Source organism: Myzus persicae, unplaced genomic scaffold (assembly GCF_001856785.1).
Source record: "Myzus persicae strain clone G006 unplaced genomic scaffold, MPER_G0061.0, whole genome shotgun sequence".
Classification (NCBI taxonomy): Eukaryota; Metazoa; Arthropoda; class Insecta; order Hemiptera; family Aphididae; genus Myzus; species Myzus persicae.
Genome location: NW_019104126.1, coordinates 114086 through 133476, shown reverse-complemented (window position 1 = coordinate 133476; position 19391 = coordinate 114086). Strand labels below are relative to the sequence as shown.

Sequence of the window (19391 nt, the reverse complement as noted above, 5' to 3'; positions counted from 1 at the left end):
GAACGCATGTATGTATAAACACCGACATAACCACTAAAACCACGAGAAACTAAAATTATTACCGAGATTTAACAGTTGACTAACAAATTTTACCATCCAACTTATGACTAGCTGCAGTATTAAAGTGCGCTGCTTGGGGAAAACTTAAATGTATAATTATACTGTAGGTTGTTACCCAATGGTACCTATATAATCATTAATCGTATAGTCTCCTAAACGACAACGGACGACAGTGAATTTATCATTGTATATTTGTAATCTAGTTGGTATGAAGCGCCTGATACGGTGTTTACTATTTTGCCAACGACAAAAATTTACACGATTTATCGCGAACGGAAAACCATAATAATTTAAACATAACTGTTTTTGTGTACAGTGTGTTTTATAAGTATAAACTGTACTGTCATATATTATATTATTTACAATGACGTTTGGCTTTCACAGTTTTTCGTCAGCCCGCTTTCTACGAAATAGAGGAAAAATTGGAGCATGATAATAATATTTGAGCTATGTCTTTTGAGTTTTGTTGGTGCAATGACAATAATGGGACGATTCGACGATCGTTTTCCCTAATGGCTAGCGACAATAATATGTAAACGGTGTGACAATATTCAGATTACGGCTATTAGATACGTCATGACGAGCAATGATGCGTTTTTAGCCACCAACGGACTGATCAGAACATTATATCGTAATAATAAACTAATATCATTTTTTAATTTATTGACTATTTTACATTTTAATAAGGTCGAAAATAAATTAATATGCAATAGTGGATATAGAGTATTGTGAGCACCTCAGAATTTTGTTCTTAGATTGTTTGTTCGTATTCTATAATATAATCATTAATCATACATATTATAATCAGAAATATCTCATCGTCCCTTATGTACAGTGAAAATGCGTAATGAACAATGAGTAATAAATAATTAAATGTTATTGAAATGTTCTTAAAAACTCGACTAAAAAAAAACTATGTTATTCTGAACGTTTTTGAGATTATGCAACTTGCAAAACATTACTTACAAGTTCTAAACAAGTTCGTACATAAGTGATTAGTTTTTCTATTTGAACCAATTACGATTTCGATTTGATTTTAAATGCATTCGAACGATTTTATTTCAATGTATCTCGTTTAGGTAGTTAGTAACAAAATGGACAAGGCCCATGACATTGTCTTATGATAATATACAATATAATATGATTTAACTAACTCATTTTTATAATATATAGTGTACGGTGGTGGTGGTTATTTCGTAGTTTTCGTCTTCATATATGCCTATGTATATACAGGTGTTATAACAAATAGTATATATGTAAAGACGATATCTTCCTATTGTCTTCGTATACACATCGTAGGTATCATAATATTACTATATACATACCGTATACCGTGCTGGTTGAACTATACCTATATAGTCACTCGCCGTGTGTCCTCGCGATCGCATAATAAAATAATAGTGCCTACCTATCTAGTAAAATCATAATGTGCAGGTACGTTTAGTGTGTGTGTGGCGGTAAACGGACGCAAGAACAGAAATTCGTGTGAACCACTCGGCTCAGCGAGTGGGGGCGGCGAGGGGGACGCGGACGTGATGGCATCGGGTCCGGCAATAATATGTCACCGCCGCGATCGTGTCGACGGGTCACTTTTTTTTTTTTTTATTCGTTCGTTCCCTTCTGTGTGCGAGTGTGTACGATGATAATAATATATGTAAGCACGCGTATAAGAATAAAAGTAGGCCCCGGGCGATAAATAAAAATGTGTATACCTATAATATAATACACGTGAAACCAGTTTTCGAGCCCATTTACAAACAAACAAGGACACCGCGCGCGCTCGAGAGCACCAACCACCCAGGGGCGACGGCAGTGGCGGCGGCGGCGATGACGAGTGACGGACGTGCTCCTTCGTCTCGGCGGCGAGAGAAAGAGAGTGCCCGAGTGACGAGGAGAATATAATAATATATTGTTATTTGTTGCCGTTTCCGTCCGCAGATGCTGCACATTGCTGCAACTTTGGGACCGCCGTTCTCCTCGTGCGCATTAGAAACGCATTACAGGTTTATATATAGGTATATTGTACCTGCACATGTACATGTTCATGCAGCGTATGACGTCGTTGTGTGCACTGCCGTCGCGCTAGACACTGTTCTTGTGCGAATTTTTTTTTAGTTTTTGACATTCAATCGGCTCCATATAGGTATACAATTTTGTTCCTCTTGTCCGTCATATTATATAGATCAATCGTGTCTGCGCAAATATTATATTATGTACGGAGACACGGAGTCGTAAAACGCAAACACGTTTCGTATATAAAAAACACCCACGCCCACGTACCTACTATTGAGTATTGGGTATAATATAATAATATAATATACAATATCGTATGAGTATCTGTATAATATTACGTAATACCGATAATCGCATAATATATATACTTCCTTGAATTCCGATCGGAGACAAATACGTTTAAGAGCGATTTGTGCTATGGTACTTTTTGTTTGTTTCAAATGGAAACAAAAAAATATACTCGCGGAAGTGTTCAAGCAATGACAAAATAGTTTTTGTGTCTCGTATCTTTTGATCTTCTATAGTGTTATGATAAACGGTGACAATACGAATATATATTGTAGTTCTCTTTCAACGAAAATAATATTATTATTATATTTTTGACGACTGTCGTACACTCGTACCAACTCGAAGACCACTCAAGATATCTCCCAGAGCATCTGTATTTTACGCCCATACTTGCATCAAAAAAAAAGGCAAACACATTATTTATATGCTAGTTGCCTCCAATCTTTTAATCGAATAGTAATAACTTTGATCATAATTCAGTGGTTCTAAACGATTGAAAATAGATGCTGACATATTAATAGAATGTAATGTATTTCAAATGTTGTTGAGCAATTTTTGTTTTTCCTTATAGGCCACTTGTATTAATTTATGATTTTAGTGTCTAAAATTAAAATTTTTTTAATGGGACCTAGGTACCATTAGAATTAGACATAGTAATAATTATGATATGTGTATGTTTATTAATTATAGTTTACATTTTATATTTGTTTTCATTATTATTATATATTTTTATTTGGGTAATATGATTTTCAAATGTATGAAAAACATAATTTATTTATTTAAATATTTATGAAATAATATTATTATCGTTTTAAAATGAAACAGTATTGTACGAATTGTGTCTTAATGAGCTGGGTAGTGACTTTACTAGAAATCTGGTAACAATAATGATGTTTTAGTGTCAATAACTTTGGTGCACCTCAACAGTGTTGTATGCTTCGACACTTTTAGGATTTTTTATAAACATTGATTTTTAAATTCTGTATTGAATAGAGAAAGTAAACAAATAATGGGTATGTCACAAGTAATCGTAACTATGTGTTGTAGAGGTGAGCGTGCAACTCCTGAAGGGAACAGTAGCTTATTAAATAAATTACGTCAAAAGAATTTAATATTTTTCTTTTATTTCAAACGGGTTTAAGTGACTTCCCAGAGCCTAATCTTACTTATCAACAAACACGGTGTCAGATTTAGTTGCATTCGGTAGAAGACGAGTTGTGTATTAATATTAAATACTCAAAGACTAGTTTATCGATGTCGAAATACCCATCTACGTTTTTTATCCTGATATCTGACCACAATTATTCAGCCTTAGAAAAATTTTTTATTTTCTTAATCGATCAATATTTTAATTTCGTATTTTAACCAGTCATGGCTATAATGGTATTATCAAAAATGTCGTTAACATTTTAAATTTAATACAATTATAATTATAATATTAATTATGGGTTACTGGTTGAGTTGCGAATTTTAGCTTTGGTTTACTAGCGGTATTCTAAACGAAACTTTTTAGACTTAATGAATTTATTTGAAAATGTAGAACATGTGTGTGAATATAATATTTAAATACAATATAAAATACCTATACTTGCTGTCTTAGAAAGGAATATTTTTCAGACAGCGTGTAGTAGGTATAATAAATTGTTTTTAATATTGTATAGTGTATGAGGTTAATTCCCCTAAAACGCAATTAGGTCTTAAAACGTAAATCGCTTGTAATTCACAGTATCATGAACGCGTTTTTTTTATATCGCGTGGTCCCCGCGTGGTCTTGAGAAATCTTTACACTGTGATGTAAGATACATAACTATACACATACATACACTCACACTCACACACACACACACACACACACACACACACACATGCATATCATATACAACGAAACACAACTTTTTTTTAATATATAATATATGTGTACATAAATCGGTCGAGCATTTTTTTATATATATTTTTTTTGGTTGTTGTTGTGTGCACACGATTATCGCAGTTGCAGCTATAGTAATTTATGTACGTATATAATATTAATACGAATGATAACGTGTGAACCGACAGAGTCGGAAAAAAATAGAAATCTACTCCTAACCGATGCGCCACTAGGGGATCCCAATGGTGATCGCGTAGCAGATGCTGCACAGACGGTGGTAAACATAATAATAATAATATAGGCGATTTTTCGAAGCACATGCGACCGCACCGTCGTACGGAGGTCGGGCGTTCGACGCATACGACATACACATACACACACACTGCACTTGATGTTTTAGGTCACACGCATAGCCGAGTGTTAAACGCGAATAATAATAATAATAATAATAATAAATACACACACGGTGAAAACAATAATATTAATATAATACGACGACTTGGCGTGTGCAGTATATGCCTATACATGATATTTAATAATATTATGTTATTACGCGTACCTAATAATAATAATACTACGATGTATATAGGTACCGCGGACATCTTCGGGAGAGTTGAGCGCCTTCACACCTTATTGGACGAGGCCGGGGCCGATCTCAGGCCTCGATCTGCTATATATATTGGCCGTTTGCCTTCTTCTTCTTCTAGTATTCAGTATTTAGTAATGTACGGTATGATAATAATACGTACGTATTATACATAACTTGTAATCACCACGCCATTTTGTGTTTGCATCGCGAGTAGTTTGTAATATGTTAGTTAACTTTATTAAGTTATATGTATAACTTATTATCTATACATACTTAAAGTAGGTAATTGTGTTATACCTATAGTGACACCGTTGACATTGCTACATAATATTATGTTGAATAATTATATTGTTGCACTTCGCTAGTCTACACTCAACAAGGACTACCTATGATATTATATTGTTATTATTGTGATGCCTATAATAAATCCACGTAAGCAATATATCAGCCTGCAAGGCACAAGGTGCTCATTGATTACCCCCCTGCATTATGTTGCTAATCCGGCAGACGATGCAACTCTTCATATTAATATATAATATGTATACAATACATAAGTGTAAGAAATTATAATAATATCATATGGTTTATACAAAATATAATATTATTGAATCGAGGGAGTAAGTTGTTCGTGAATTGATATTCGGGTAAATTACATAAATACAATAATATAATATTCAAAGATTCAGAGCGGAGCGATGAATGTGTTGATTTTATAATGATGTTTCTTATTTATGTGTATGGTGTATCTATCATTATTTAGTGTTAAGACTGCATTTTGAAACTTCAATCTTCAACTTGATTATCAACTTGTAACAAATATTATAAACTAATATGACTGTGACTCACTTAATTAAGACGTGTCGAGGTACACATACTACACATCAGAGGGAGTGTCCCTGTTATTTTGTCCATTTGCCACGTTGTATCTTAAATTAATTACGGTACTTATTTTGAGAAATAATAATTTATCGTAAAAATTACTTTTTTTACATTGAACTCGGTATTAAATCAACACCACTGTGCAACATGGCGTTCATTTGCAATAATTGTATTGTCAGATCATATTAATTTATTTTTGACAACGAAAAAAATACAGCAATGACGGTGATTGCCATAGGTATTATATGAAATAAGTGCCACCCTCAAGTGGGGGTTCACTGTTATGGGTTCATCTGTTTAATAGAGATATGATTTTAAATCCATTGGAATTTCTGAATTGTTCACATATTATTTTGCATCTTTGGCATGCGCTTTTCCCGCTGAAGTCACCTTTATTAGTAAAATGTGTGGGCACTCCCAGGTCACCTGCATCCCTGTATATACTATATATTATAGAGCAAGAATTCTGTGAGTTAAGAAATTTTAATTTACTATATTTGTGAGTAATGTAGTATAGATTTGAATGATAATAATAATAATAATAATAAAATGATGTGAAAACACAAGTGTAAAAGCAAAATAAAAACAAAACTCTTCTGTTCACAAAAAAAAAGGTCGTTTATTGTTGTGATTGTACTCACTTATATGAAATATTAAGAGATTAAGAGAATTAAATAAAACCAAACAAAAATCTCATCGTGGGTAAACCTACTTTCATACATAGGTAAACAATATTATTTGAATAACACCCCAGCTGCATACTAAATTACACGCACCGAGTGCATTGTAATGCAATAATATTATATCGTCATTATATAATGTATAATAATATACGTGTTTACAGCACACGCTGCACCGACCCCTCGATGAGTGGTTTTCTCCCACCACGTCTGAATAAAACGATAAATTTCGTCAAGCTGGCCGACAGCACCCTACCAGTATAATATTTATTATGTAAAATTATACGATAGTAATCTAAATATATCAGGTTTACCTATATGAATCAGGAATCTGCAGGTTAAAAATATCCGTGGAGATTCAATGCTTATAATCTTATAACATAAAATAATGTTTTGAAAAAAACGTGAGGAAAATATTTTTTAAACAGAAGTGTCCACCGACTACCGTTATAAATTAATAAAGTAAAGCCTAAGTAATCTGACATATTATATATAAATATATAATATAAATTGTTTATTTATTTATTCATTTATTCATTACATATTGTTATGTCATGTATACCTCAACTTCGACGATTTATCAAATTAGCGATTGCGAAGAATGTGTTTATTAGTTTTAATATACGGTTTGTTTTTTAAATTTTTCTGTAATTACTCTAGGAAGAAGAAGTTATCCGATTTCTTCATCATTAAATGGTTTCTGATTGCAAACTGGATGTATGCAAAAAAAAAAACAACCCATAAGGCCATAACACAACTGACTGAAACTCAGAAATTCTTTAAAATGGCAACATAATAGAATTGTATTTTTGGTACCATGGGATTTTGAAAAATATTGAAATGTTTCCTGGTAGATTTTCCATCCGAGTTCACTGAGAATCTTTTTTTCATTATTATTTACAACATATTGAATTATTTTATTTTGTAATAGCTGGTAATAATATATTTAATTTATTTTATAAATGTTTAATTTATTTACTACTCTGAACTAATTAATCTATAGTTTTTCAAAGCTGTATTTTGTCTTAAGAGTCTGACACATTCTGACACGTATACTCTACAGTCTTTAAAGGTTATAATTATTATTGCTACGGCTTAGAGTTAGGTATAGGTAACTAGGTAAGTGTAGGTATAAGACAAAAAAAACTAAATAATAGCCAAAACGAAACCCACCTGTTCGTGTTTTTTCAGATAGCTTCCCCGGGGAAACGTCTTGTCGCAGTATTGGCATGCATACGGGTTGGCATCGGTGGAGTTCGCTGAGGCCGTAACAGCGGCGACGGCGGCGGCGGCAGCGGCGCCGGCCGTGGCGTACGACGGCGGACGGCTGTGGCGATCGCGTCGGTGGTCGACGGTCGAACCGGGCCGGCTGTTGCTCGTGGCGCAGCTGTCCGGCGACGTGTGGTCCTCTGACACGGCCGAGCTCCACGACGAAGCTGCCTCTTCGGTGCTCGCCTCGCCCGCGCCACTCAGTGCTTCTGTGGAAAACCGTGACGAAACAGTATAGTAAATTGTACAATGTAAAATTGTCATTATTATAGCTTTGGATTATCGAGTATTTAATTTTGGGTTTAGTACTATATGGATAAGTATATCGATTAAACTACGAAAACGACGAAACGATCCCGCGTAACGTAATAATTATATGTACACGAACACACGATCGTGTCGCGCGTCACAACCAGCTAGGCATGTATAAAATGCCTCGTACTGCATTCGACCCGTTTACACAAAATGAGAAAATTACGATTAGTGTCTTCGTGTTTCTTTTAGCCTCAGATAACCGCAAAGACGGTCAATTTATATTTATATTCTTAAAGTTTAATCACTTGTTTCCATTATGTATTCAAACAAACAAGTAGGTGTATGAAAGTTCAGGCAGAAAACTAAGTATGAACATGACGAGACATATCCTGTATATTATTAAGACAGTATAATATGTGTTCAGGTTATCGGGCACACAAATTATATACCATATATTGAGTACTAAACAAGTAGAGTACGATATGGCGACGTAATAATAATATGATTACACTAACGCGATATAGTCTCGACTCCCAAGTGGCCAGTGTATACAGCTTCTATTATATGTGTATACTGTTACTGTATGTACCATGTGCGAACCGTTCGAGGATCATGATATTATATTATTGTTGTTACAACAACGTCGTTTCATCGATGATAAGCTGTATCGTCTCGCTGCATGGGAATATGAATTATATGTATTAAATATTTAAAGATGATTGAAAAATACGAAAAATAATTGGTAAGTACGTGATCTATTACACACTATCGAAATCATCGTCACGATATAGAGTGACAGTAGAACTGTAGAAGTGATTATCAATTCATCACATATCCATCATATAGTGTTTAAAGATTACGACTAGTATATATACTAGTAATACATCAGTAAACCAACAAAATACCGTCCGTTTGACAAATAGTAAGTCATAACTCATAAAGTCATAACTCATACTATTGCAATTATTTAATGAGACATTCACGAGTACCTACCCACCACAGTGTAATGAGTTTCGACCGAAACACATCATATTAATATTATTGTTATTCATCAGCGATAAATAACAATTTTCAATTGTATTGCTATTCCCCAACACAATGAACCAATAATATTCTTATGTTAAATCCAAAGAACTTAATATTTTTATTTTAGTAAAATAATTATAAATTAATTATGAAATATAATTTCTTATAATCACTAAAGTATATAATATAAACAAGAAATTGTTTCTACGTGGTTTACAACTAATGTGCCTACAAATATAATATATACTTTTTTTTAATGCTACCTAATAATTTATTAAAGATTTACTTTACATATTATTAATAATGATAAATATAAATAAAGTATATGACATTACCCTCTAGGCAAAGGATAGGTAAGCGTTTTAGATTCGTCAAAAAGAATATTGTGAGGAATATTATGAGTTATGATGGCTATTTCCATGACATTTATTTTTATTTATACGAAAGATCATCCTGGCTAGACGGACTATTTCAACTGAGCATTTAATGCATTTGGCTAGTGTTTTATTGTTAACTTTCTCTATAATCAAACATTATTCGAAATGGCGTACCTACCACCTATGTCCTCCTTCAGTATAACTGCAGGTAAAATATTATTTCAGACGTTGATATTAAAAACTGAATTTTATGAGATTTAATTTAATAAAGATTGCACGATAAATTATTATTATTCAGACCAATCGGTTTTAATATTTTATGCTACCTATGTACAGTTTTCAGTTTATCGCTCAACTATAATAATAAAACCTTATAGTAAGTTATTACAACAAAAGACAATATAGGTACCTGTTATCTGCAGATCACGCACACCAGAAGAAAAACGATATCAATATTGAAACCAAAATAAAATATGACAGTATATTATGGCGATCAATAATTTTAAGAATTGTATGAAAACTGCTATCGGCACTGTTTTTAAACGTCGGTTTAACAGTCTGTTTTAATCGTTAAAAACACGTGCTTAAAACAAAACATATGCAACCCTTAACACATTACGCTTTGCGACCCCTTAGAAAATAACAGCTGCTGTAATAGGTATCAATAACGATTGGATTCTCAAAAAAAAAAACACGTACTTAACTACGAATTCGAGAGCCGTAGTTATATATATAAATGCAAAATATACAATATAAGCACGATGGAGATGACTGCGCGGGACTATAACAATTATTTAATACATATATATTCATATATATATTATCATTCCACCTTAGCGTCACGTCGTAATAATATTATATGTCTGAGCATAAGTATATATATACTATATTAACCGTATTGAGGTACCTACCTATTTTATGCGATAATCCCAAGTGTTAAGTCATTATTAAATATCTACAAACGATTTATAACTGCGTAACGGCGCGAAAATGGAGCGTGCGATATTATTATCGTTACTGTCTGGCCGGCGACAAACTCACCGACGGCAGCAACGCCACCACTGCATCTCTGCGTGGTGCAGTAGGCGTCAATTATTATTATTATTTTGATCGTTACGCGAGACGGGTCGCCGCATCCGCACAACGCGGCGGCCGTGTGTGGTACATGGTCCGCCGTTGCCTACGCGTGCCTCACACACGCCTACTCGGTCCTGTAGTCGTCGTCGACGTTTTCCGCGTTCGTCGTGCGTGAGTTTCGTAGGAAAATCGTAGGTATACCGCGTACGTACGTCATAATTCGAGTATATAAAATTATATTACATGTAATGCATATAATATTTATATATATAAATTAAGTTTATTATATACCTATATATAGGTATCTGGTACATTATAATATTATAATGTGTACTGCAGTTATAGAATTCGTTATTACTATTACTGTAATAATCTAGCAGCCGTCGCATCGCGTTTTAGTCTCTTTAATATAATCACCGTAGTTCCGTAGATTATTAATCGCGTTTAATGACCGGACGCTATTTGTAAAACAGAAATAATATTCCGTTTCAAAACGAATAATATCCCTCCGACCGTTTTTCACCCTTCCCTCCAGCGCTCCGAGCATATAATATATATATATAAACACGACGTCTCCTCAATCATCTTTCATTGCACAATTGCATACAAGTCCAACGTCCAACGGATCATTATTATTTATAATAATATAATATATTAAAATATAATAAGAACGCATTTTATCATGTCTATAAAATGTATAACATTGAAAATTGCATAAATACTTATCTTCCCATACGAGTCGCAGTGCTTGAATTAGATGAAAAGTAGGAAAATGACCCAAAAATGTTAACGTTTCTGAAAATGTAAAGACTTAAACGTCGTCTAAAAAATTTATAAACAGGACGACTGTACAGTTCTATTTTGTTGTTATTTTTCAGTTCTTAGTGTAGTTCGCATCAATAAATTATTATAACAAGCCGCCACCAGCTAGTTCGTATATAATGAGAATAACGACGGTAATGATTTTGCATGCCACCCGAGTGCCTGACACTTGATGATTGTAACTCGCGTAGTTATGATGAGACGCGACTCGATTATTAATAATTATTGACATTGTACTCACGACACCCGAATTCGCTCTAATAAAAGTCTGCTTAAATTGAATTATGCTCGTTGTATATGACGTTGGCGATTTAATTTTATTACAGAATCGACCGGGCTGAAGGATGACAGTACGCCAAGGGTTGGTGGAGATCGTTGTTATTGGCCCTAAGGTGTTTCTCAACGTGTGCCGCAATAAGGGGACAGTAGACCATTATAGGAACGAAATTGGTTGACTAGATTATAGCTCCACGATAGGTGGGTGTAGAAGAGTAAGGATATGTTTCAGAGTAAAGTTCGTGTAAGCATTAGCTTTTGAGACCTTGGGGATAGAAAAGTCATTTAGTATAACGCGTCCCGTGTTGGGTAGACTATGCCAGCCACCGTTTTTTTTATTTTAGAGTACATAAAAATACGACTTTTTTTACCCGATAGGTAACTCCAGATCTAGATAAAAAGAGCTGGATACTTGGATGATAAGCACAATAAGTATTAAGATAATATCGTTTAGCATTAGCAAAAGTTTATTAACAAATAATAGCTATAACTTAAGATTGGACATTATATTTACAGTACCTTCAACCACTTCACTGTGCGCACCTTATCAAACACGCTTTGAACTAAATTTCGTATACTTACTACTTACTGTTCGTATCTCAGAAAATATTTTTTTTAGGACGACAAATTGTATTTTGATTATATTATAGCACCTGTTAACAAAATATAGACTTAAGGGTGTAAGTCGTATTATTATTGAAAAATGATCCCATAACTACTTGATCGTGACATTTTTTCAACATAGATACAATTTATCTTACAACTGATAAATATTACGAGCTACATTTGTACTCTTCAGAATTAATATAATTTATGATATTATTACTACATAGGTACTGTTTAGATTAATATTTAGATTAAGGACATAGCATTAATTATACATAGCCCTACATAGGTAAAATATTATACAAATAACAATAACAATGATCATAATATAATATGAAAATTTGAATTTGAATTTGTAATAAATTAAATTCCAAAATATTTTAATATATAGATAAACTATACTATCTACTACTACAATTACTGTTTAGAAAAAATATTAAACAATTGATGAAATTAATAAATTATAAAATGTTACATTCATGGAACTATTAAGACTAATTGTACGGTGATGAAAAAATAACTTTACACTTAACAGGAACTTTTTTTTGTGTATAAATGTATAACCATCTACTTAACGAATGATGTACAATAATAATATTAACATATTTTATACCTTGATAAAAATATTAATGAATGGGAAAAAGGTAACCGAATAATAAGTAGATATCCAAAAATTAGTCTATAATAATTGTACAATATTATATCCCTGTTTATTTCTTATACAAAACACTGTAATTATTCTGTATAATAGTTTAACTGAAGTCCGATTATTATTAACTTTGATTTGTTATATTAATATTGAAATTATTTATTGTTTATTTATTTTACTAATGTTGGGCTCTAGTGGCTGATAGTTAGTTTATATATATTATATATACGAGTATATCATACTATTCATACTATTATGCATAACAAGTGAAGTAGTATTAGCATCATTTATTTTGTATACTTAATATTACAATATAGCATTCAATTATTGTTACAGGTTAGTTCTGCAAGAGAAAACAAATAATATTTTAACCCCGTTATCAAACTACAAATATTTTTGTCGATGAATATTTGACCTGTGTCAATGATTATTTTAATATTAAAGATAAATATTTAAATTTTACAATAGTTAGGTAACACTAAATAACACCCATTGGTCTTTGATTAAGGAGCCGATATTATAATATTAAGTAATATATTTTGAACACTAATTATCAACGTATAATTGAATAGTAATTGTAAATTATATTTAAATTATAATATATGAATTTTTGAAAAGGATGAAATTTTAGGATAGACTTTTGTTCGGAATATGTCTGGCAATATGTTTTCAATTTATACTTTATTATTTAAGTTCATTAAATGCCATTCTAGTTAGTTACCTGTAATTCAAAAATAGGAAAAAATTTGTCCAAATCTTTAAAATATTAGATTTAAAAATATTATAGTAACTTTAAATATTGTGTGTATTTTGGATATTTATAATAATTATTAATAATTGAATGGCATACCATCATAGTGAAACATTAACGCATTTGCATAATATTAATACCTACAAGCTTTTAAATATTGATAATATTTAAGTTTTATGGTTTTATAATTTTACCAATGAATTTTTCATTGATTTATTACTTATAATTGTCCTCTACATAAATCGTGTTATAATATTTTGTTCATAAAATCGTAATATTAATCAGTACCTAGATGTTCATAAAACGGTTTAAACATTTATGACAAAAACAAAACTAAATATTGATGACTGTAGTAAATTCCAAAAGTTTAAAACATATTTAAGACATTATTTTTGGCATAGCATCGTATGAAACACCCGGCGTGCTAACTTTTTACATCTCCATTAAATGTCTGTCATAATATTGTTTTAATGTATTTTAAACTGTCAGGAAAAAAATCATTAGATTTGGATTAATAGATTTATGAAGTATAAAAAATTAGTATTCCCACCAGGCACATCAATTCAGTTTTTTAATTGTCGATGCTAACCAAAATGGTTACAGGCCATTTCAAAATCATAAACAGGACACATATATAGTCATATAGATATAGTATAAACATGTATCAAGTGGGTAATAGGATTAAAATGTAAGCAACTTTTTATTGTTATTATTTGTTCCTTTTTTTATTAAATATTTAAATGTCATAATTTTTTTCTGAGTACAGTTTGTGAATTTTAGAACTAGTAAAAAGTTGAAAAGTATAAATATAAAAATCTAACTTAATGTCTCAAATATTAATATCATATTGAAATCACATCTCCTCGTTTTTATTAATTTATTATTTTTTTAGCAAGCCAAAATATAATATTTTAATAATAATAGTTTAAATAATAATGATGTATTATGATTTTGATTATTAACACCTGAAAGCTGAAAGCAATAGGTACCTAAATACTTATATTCCATAATTTTTATTTTAATGAATTCCTATAACTTAATTTTTAAGACTGAGACATAATAAAATAACATACATTAAATTAATATTACTTTTGTCTCGATAGTTGATCATTATTATAACGTAACAAAATTTTAAAAATATTTTAGATAGTGTACCTGCTAAATATTTTTAATTTCATATGAGATGGGCACTGAGATAGATGCCTATGACATACATATCTACCAATCGACCTTTACATATTGTACTTAATCATTCAAATATTACATAAATAGTTGTATTATATTTTATACACACCACAAACATTTGTTGATAACGCTACACAGACTTTATAAATCATGGATATTGGGAAATTAAATAACAGTGTACTTAAAAGTGTAGAATAAACTATAAAGATTCATAGACAATTATTACAAGAAGAAAAACAATTGAATACTATCAATAGATCGGCTATATCTCATAAGACATTTATAGACTGAAATTAATTAATTTAGATTTAAAAAAATGATAGGTTAGGGTTTTTTAAACATATTAGAGTGATAATAGGGTCAAATAATTGTTTAAAATCAAAATATATTATTGTTCTTTTGAGTCTTAAAGTCTTACAAGTAGGTACAGGTAAATAATAACTCCTTAAGGACCATTGCATAGAAGTAAAACAAGAATATTGATTGCGAGGCACCTTAGTTGCGTCCCGTAAAAAGGTTGTTCATGAATTGCGTCCTACTATATTGGTTAGGTAGTAGAAATTTTATTTCGTTTTTAGGTGTTCTCGGTGGTGTATTAATTATAAAGGAGCCTGGACTCTAATATTATGTTTCGATTTATTATATTACGTGCCTAATATTAGAAATTAAAATAATGGATGGTGATTTGTCACCAATTCCTGGCTGATAAGCAATAATAAGCAAGTTCGTTCATCATGGACAATAAAAACACGACCTCTATTCTACCTGTACTGTATATTCTGTAAATGTGAATAAAATTACAATGTTAGATTTTGTAAAAAGATTATCTTAAAAGTATAAGCCTAATTTTTGACTAACATTTTGATTGATATCATTATCATTATTATTATTTATTTTATTTTATGGTGGACTTTATTGATTTTGATTAGATATAAGTGTTTCATTTATTTACTTTTTATTACATTTGATAAACACGTTGATTGACTTAAGATTGTATTTATAATTGTAATTTATTTAAGAACCCCTGATTGAAATACACGAATTGCGACCTGTATTTTCGGGACTCATTTCGAGTGTATATCTTTTTTAGGGGACTCTACTCATGTGCACCCATTGATTGAGCATAAATCGAATGAACACCTTTTTATTTTAAATTCCCTTCTTCAAACGTGTTCAATAAATGTTTGGACAAGCTAAAAAAAGGGGTTAATTCGAACTATCTATACTCAATTTATTTTTAATGGTTAAGAGAAAATATAAATATAAAAATATAGCTTAAGTAAAAATTGTACAAAAAACGTGAAAATATTTCTAATTGTGGAGCGACAAGAATATCAGCATATATTTTGGCACCTGATTTAAAAAATTAAGCTTGGTCAATCTGTTTTTTTAACAAAATATTATAATATGATCCTTTAAATATTTTACATCATTATGAAGTTAATTTTTTAACATTACAATGATTGAATGATTGGTATAAAATTTAAAGTTTTTATAAATGAATACAAATGTCAATTAAGTATGTATGGATTCTAGACCATCTTCATAATTTTTCATTTTCATATCAAATTTACTTATATATAAGGTATCAATAAGTAATATTAGTATCAATTATTAACCCTTTTGCTGCCAAACTGATTTCTACGCTGCAATTGAGTGCATATCCCTGCCACATATAGGTACTTATATGATTATTACTTATGAGCTAGATATATATAGAAAGAAGTACTAACCCGACCTATAAAGTTTAAAACTTCTGATTCAACTAGATATTTAAGTTTTTTTTAATGCACGTCATAGTTTCCCAAATGGTGTTTTACCGTAAACCGTAGTTATACATTTATTTCCCGCTCTAAAACCCTTATTGAATCAAACCCTAACAATTATACTATATATAGTTACAATTAAAATTATTAAAATTGAATTTACGTAACTATTTTTAATAAGCAGTATAATTTACTAATTTACTACTACTTAAGTAGTATACTACATTTATATTTAACTCTATATAATAACCGTTAGCCACCGCCCGTCTATGTATAATAATTTTGTCATCGGTTATCGATGTTTGTACTTTTTAATACTTAAAAGGTAAAAGTTTACTATGTCCCGAGAAAAAACTACCCCAGACCCAGTATTTGTCATTAAGAAAAAAACTGATTTAACGTTCCTATAGGCTATAATGTTTACAAACAAAAGCCCCCATCCAAGCATACGATTTGGAGCAACAGGTGTTGATAATGAAATACATCATGTACGTTTATTTGTACAAAGTGCACATTAGATACTCGAAAAATGTTTCATACATACACGCAAGGTAGCCGGGAGGTACCTATATTTAAATATAAACGTTAATATAATTTATTAAATTTATGAATCACGAGAACCTTTGTTCGATCGTTAGCTAATCGTTACCCTTAGATAATATACCTCACATAACAAAAGCGCAAATGATAGAACACATAAAAAATAAAAACGAATAAAAATCGCAGAAAACCTATAAGCCTACAACATCGTCGTTTGTTTTATTAGCGCGTCTTGTAATATCGCGGTTAGAGCAATATAATATTATATAATATACCTTCTATGTCTTGTTCGTCGTTGTTGTCCTTGTTGTTGGACTGTATCTTTTCGATGAGCAACTGTAGGCGACTACTGTTACCTTTGAACAGCATCACACTGGTGCACGCGAAAAATCCGTATCGAAACTTATATAATAATGTAATAATACATAAAACAATATATTATTATAAATACTATTCCTATTATTGTAACGTGTGTTCACAGACGGGCGGTCGCGGTAAAATAAAAAAAAAAAAAAAACATTCGACGTTATAAAACGCACGTCGGGGTGGGCGCGCACAAGGAGAGACGCATGTAGGTACACCACGCAGACTCGCTGTCGGCGGCGGTGTGTGAGCGAGCGACGTCTCCGCGAGAGACGCGCGTACGACGCGGCGGCACCCTCGGCGGCGGCGGCGGCGGTCGAGATAGAGGGAGAGACGGACGGACGGACGGACCTTACGAGTGACGGTAAATGCCGTGTGATGTTTAAACATCGGTCGTCGCGGTCGTCGTCCGCTGTGGATCTCGTGGTGTGCGCGCACCGGTCGAGGTGGACCGGAGGATTGGATGCTGGTCGGGCCCCCGGTCCAGCCGATTGGACGGTCACCCAGCGGCCCGGGCGGGGCGTGTCGCCCCCACCGCCGCCGTGCACACGACTCGTACGGCGGACCGGTTCGGTTGTACGCTCGCGCGCCGCCTCGCCCGCCTGCACAGGTACCTGGTATATGATATATATATAAATGTTATTATATATTATTCTATATATACATAAATAATATTGTGTCATGTGCGAGTTCGGACCGATACGCCCGCCGCCTCGGACGGCCAAGGGTACGAACGGACAGAATATTTGCAATATTATATTATTATTATTATTCATTATTCCTCTTCCATATTATTATTATTATTATTATTATTATTATTATTATTGGCTAAGCCTCACGCTATTGCAGCATCAGCAACAGCAGCATCCGGGTAGAGGCGTAAAGAGTAACGTATCATAGGTACGTAGTTTTGTATAATAGTATGTTGTAGTGGTCTATTATACCTCCTCCTCCCCGTTCGCCCACCTCCTGCCTCCCCACTCTCGACGACCACGGTTTTCCAGACCCTCTATATAAGTATTATAATGACAATATAACAATTATTATACCAATTAATATTGTCGTTATTGAATTACATTCTAGTCATATTTGTCCGTCACTACGACTGTATACGGCACGCGCGGTTATAATGTATAAAATAATTGTATCCAATTCTTATATTATATACTAGTATACATCCTAATCAGGTTCACGGTCGTTGCGGAACTTTTCGCCTGCACACATATAGTTCCTATTACACACGTGTATAGCAAGTGTGTGCACAGGTAAATAAGGCTTACCAGTTACCGGATAGTGTCGGGTACAATATGTCCTTATAATATACCCGATCGCAAGACACCTGGCGGTATGATATAAAAGTGTTAAAGTGTCACATATAATATATATAAATACCTATGTAATATATGCGACATACGTGCTTTGTCGAGGCGCGCGCGGAATGCTCCGTGAAAATCTATTATTCGCATGAAAATATATATCTATATAAAAGTATACAAACATAATAAATAAGTAATAATAATATTACGTGTGCAAGTCGTCGTATATGTTCTTCCGCAACCCAAAGACGAATGCGATATTCGTTTACCTTATACATAATAGTATGTACGCGACACGAGCGTCAAGGCCTTTGAGAAAAATCGCGTTTACCTACTGCAGCGAAATACCACACATATCATCGTCTCTGCTATATATATATTATAATAGTAATGGCTGTACCGCGAAATACTCGTCATGCCATAAAAACTGTCCTTTTTGCCTTTTTGTCGTCTCATTCCGTGTATAACGTGTATGTGTGTGCGTGTGCATGGGTGTGTGCGTAAGTGTGTGTATGAGTCTATATACGTCTTAGGGTACGACGAGGGTCGGTAAGATATGGTCGTATTATACATAAACATATATATAATAACAACACACACGTGTCTCAGCATGGACTATATATTGGTTTACAATATAATACAACAATAAATATATAATGTGCGTCTAACATTATATGCGTTGTATTATCATCATTGCCGGGTTGTGTTCGCGGTTTTTTTTTTGACAAGATATCGGT

At 32.5% G+C, this 19391-nt stretch overlaps 1 protein-coding gene across 1 annotated transcript in view; it reads right to left on the bottom strand.

Moving 5' to 3' along the window:
- LOC111039014 (zinc finger protein 521-like) overlaps positions 1-19391 on the bottom strand; it is a 125795-nt gene that overhangs the window by 11003 nt on the left and 95401 nt on the right. The window contains exon 4 of the mRNA XM_022322289.1: positions 7550-7854. Within this exon, the coding sequence (XP_022177981.1) occupies positions 7550-7854 (305 nt within the window). The remainder of the gene's footprint in view (positions 1-7549; positions 7855-19391) is intronic.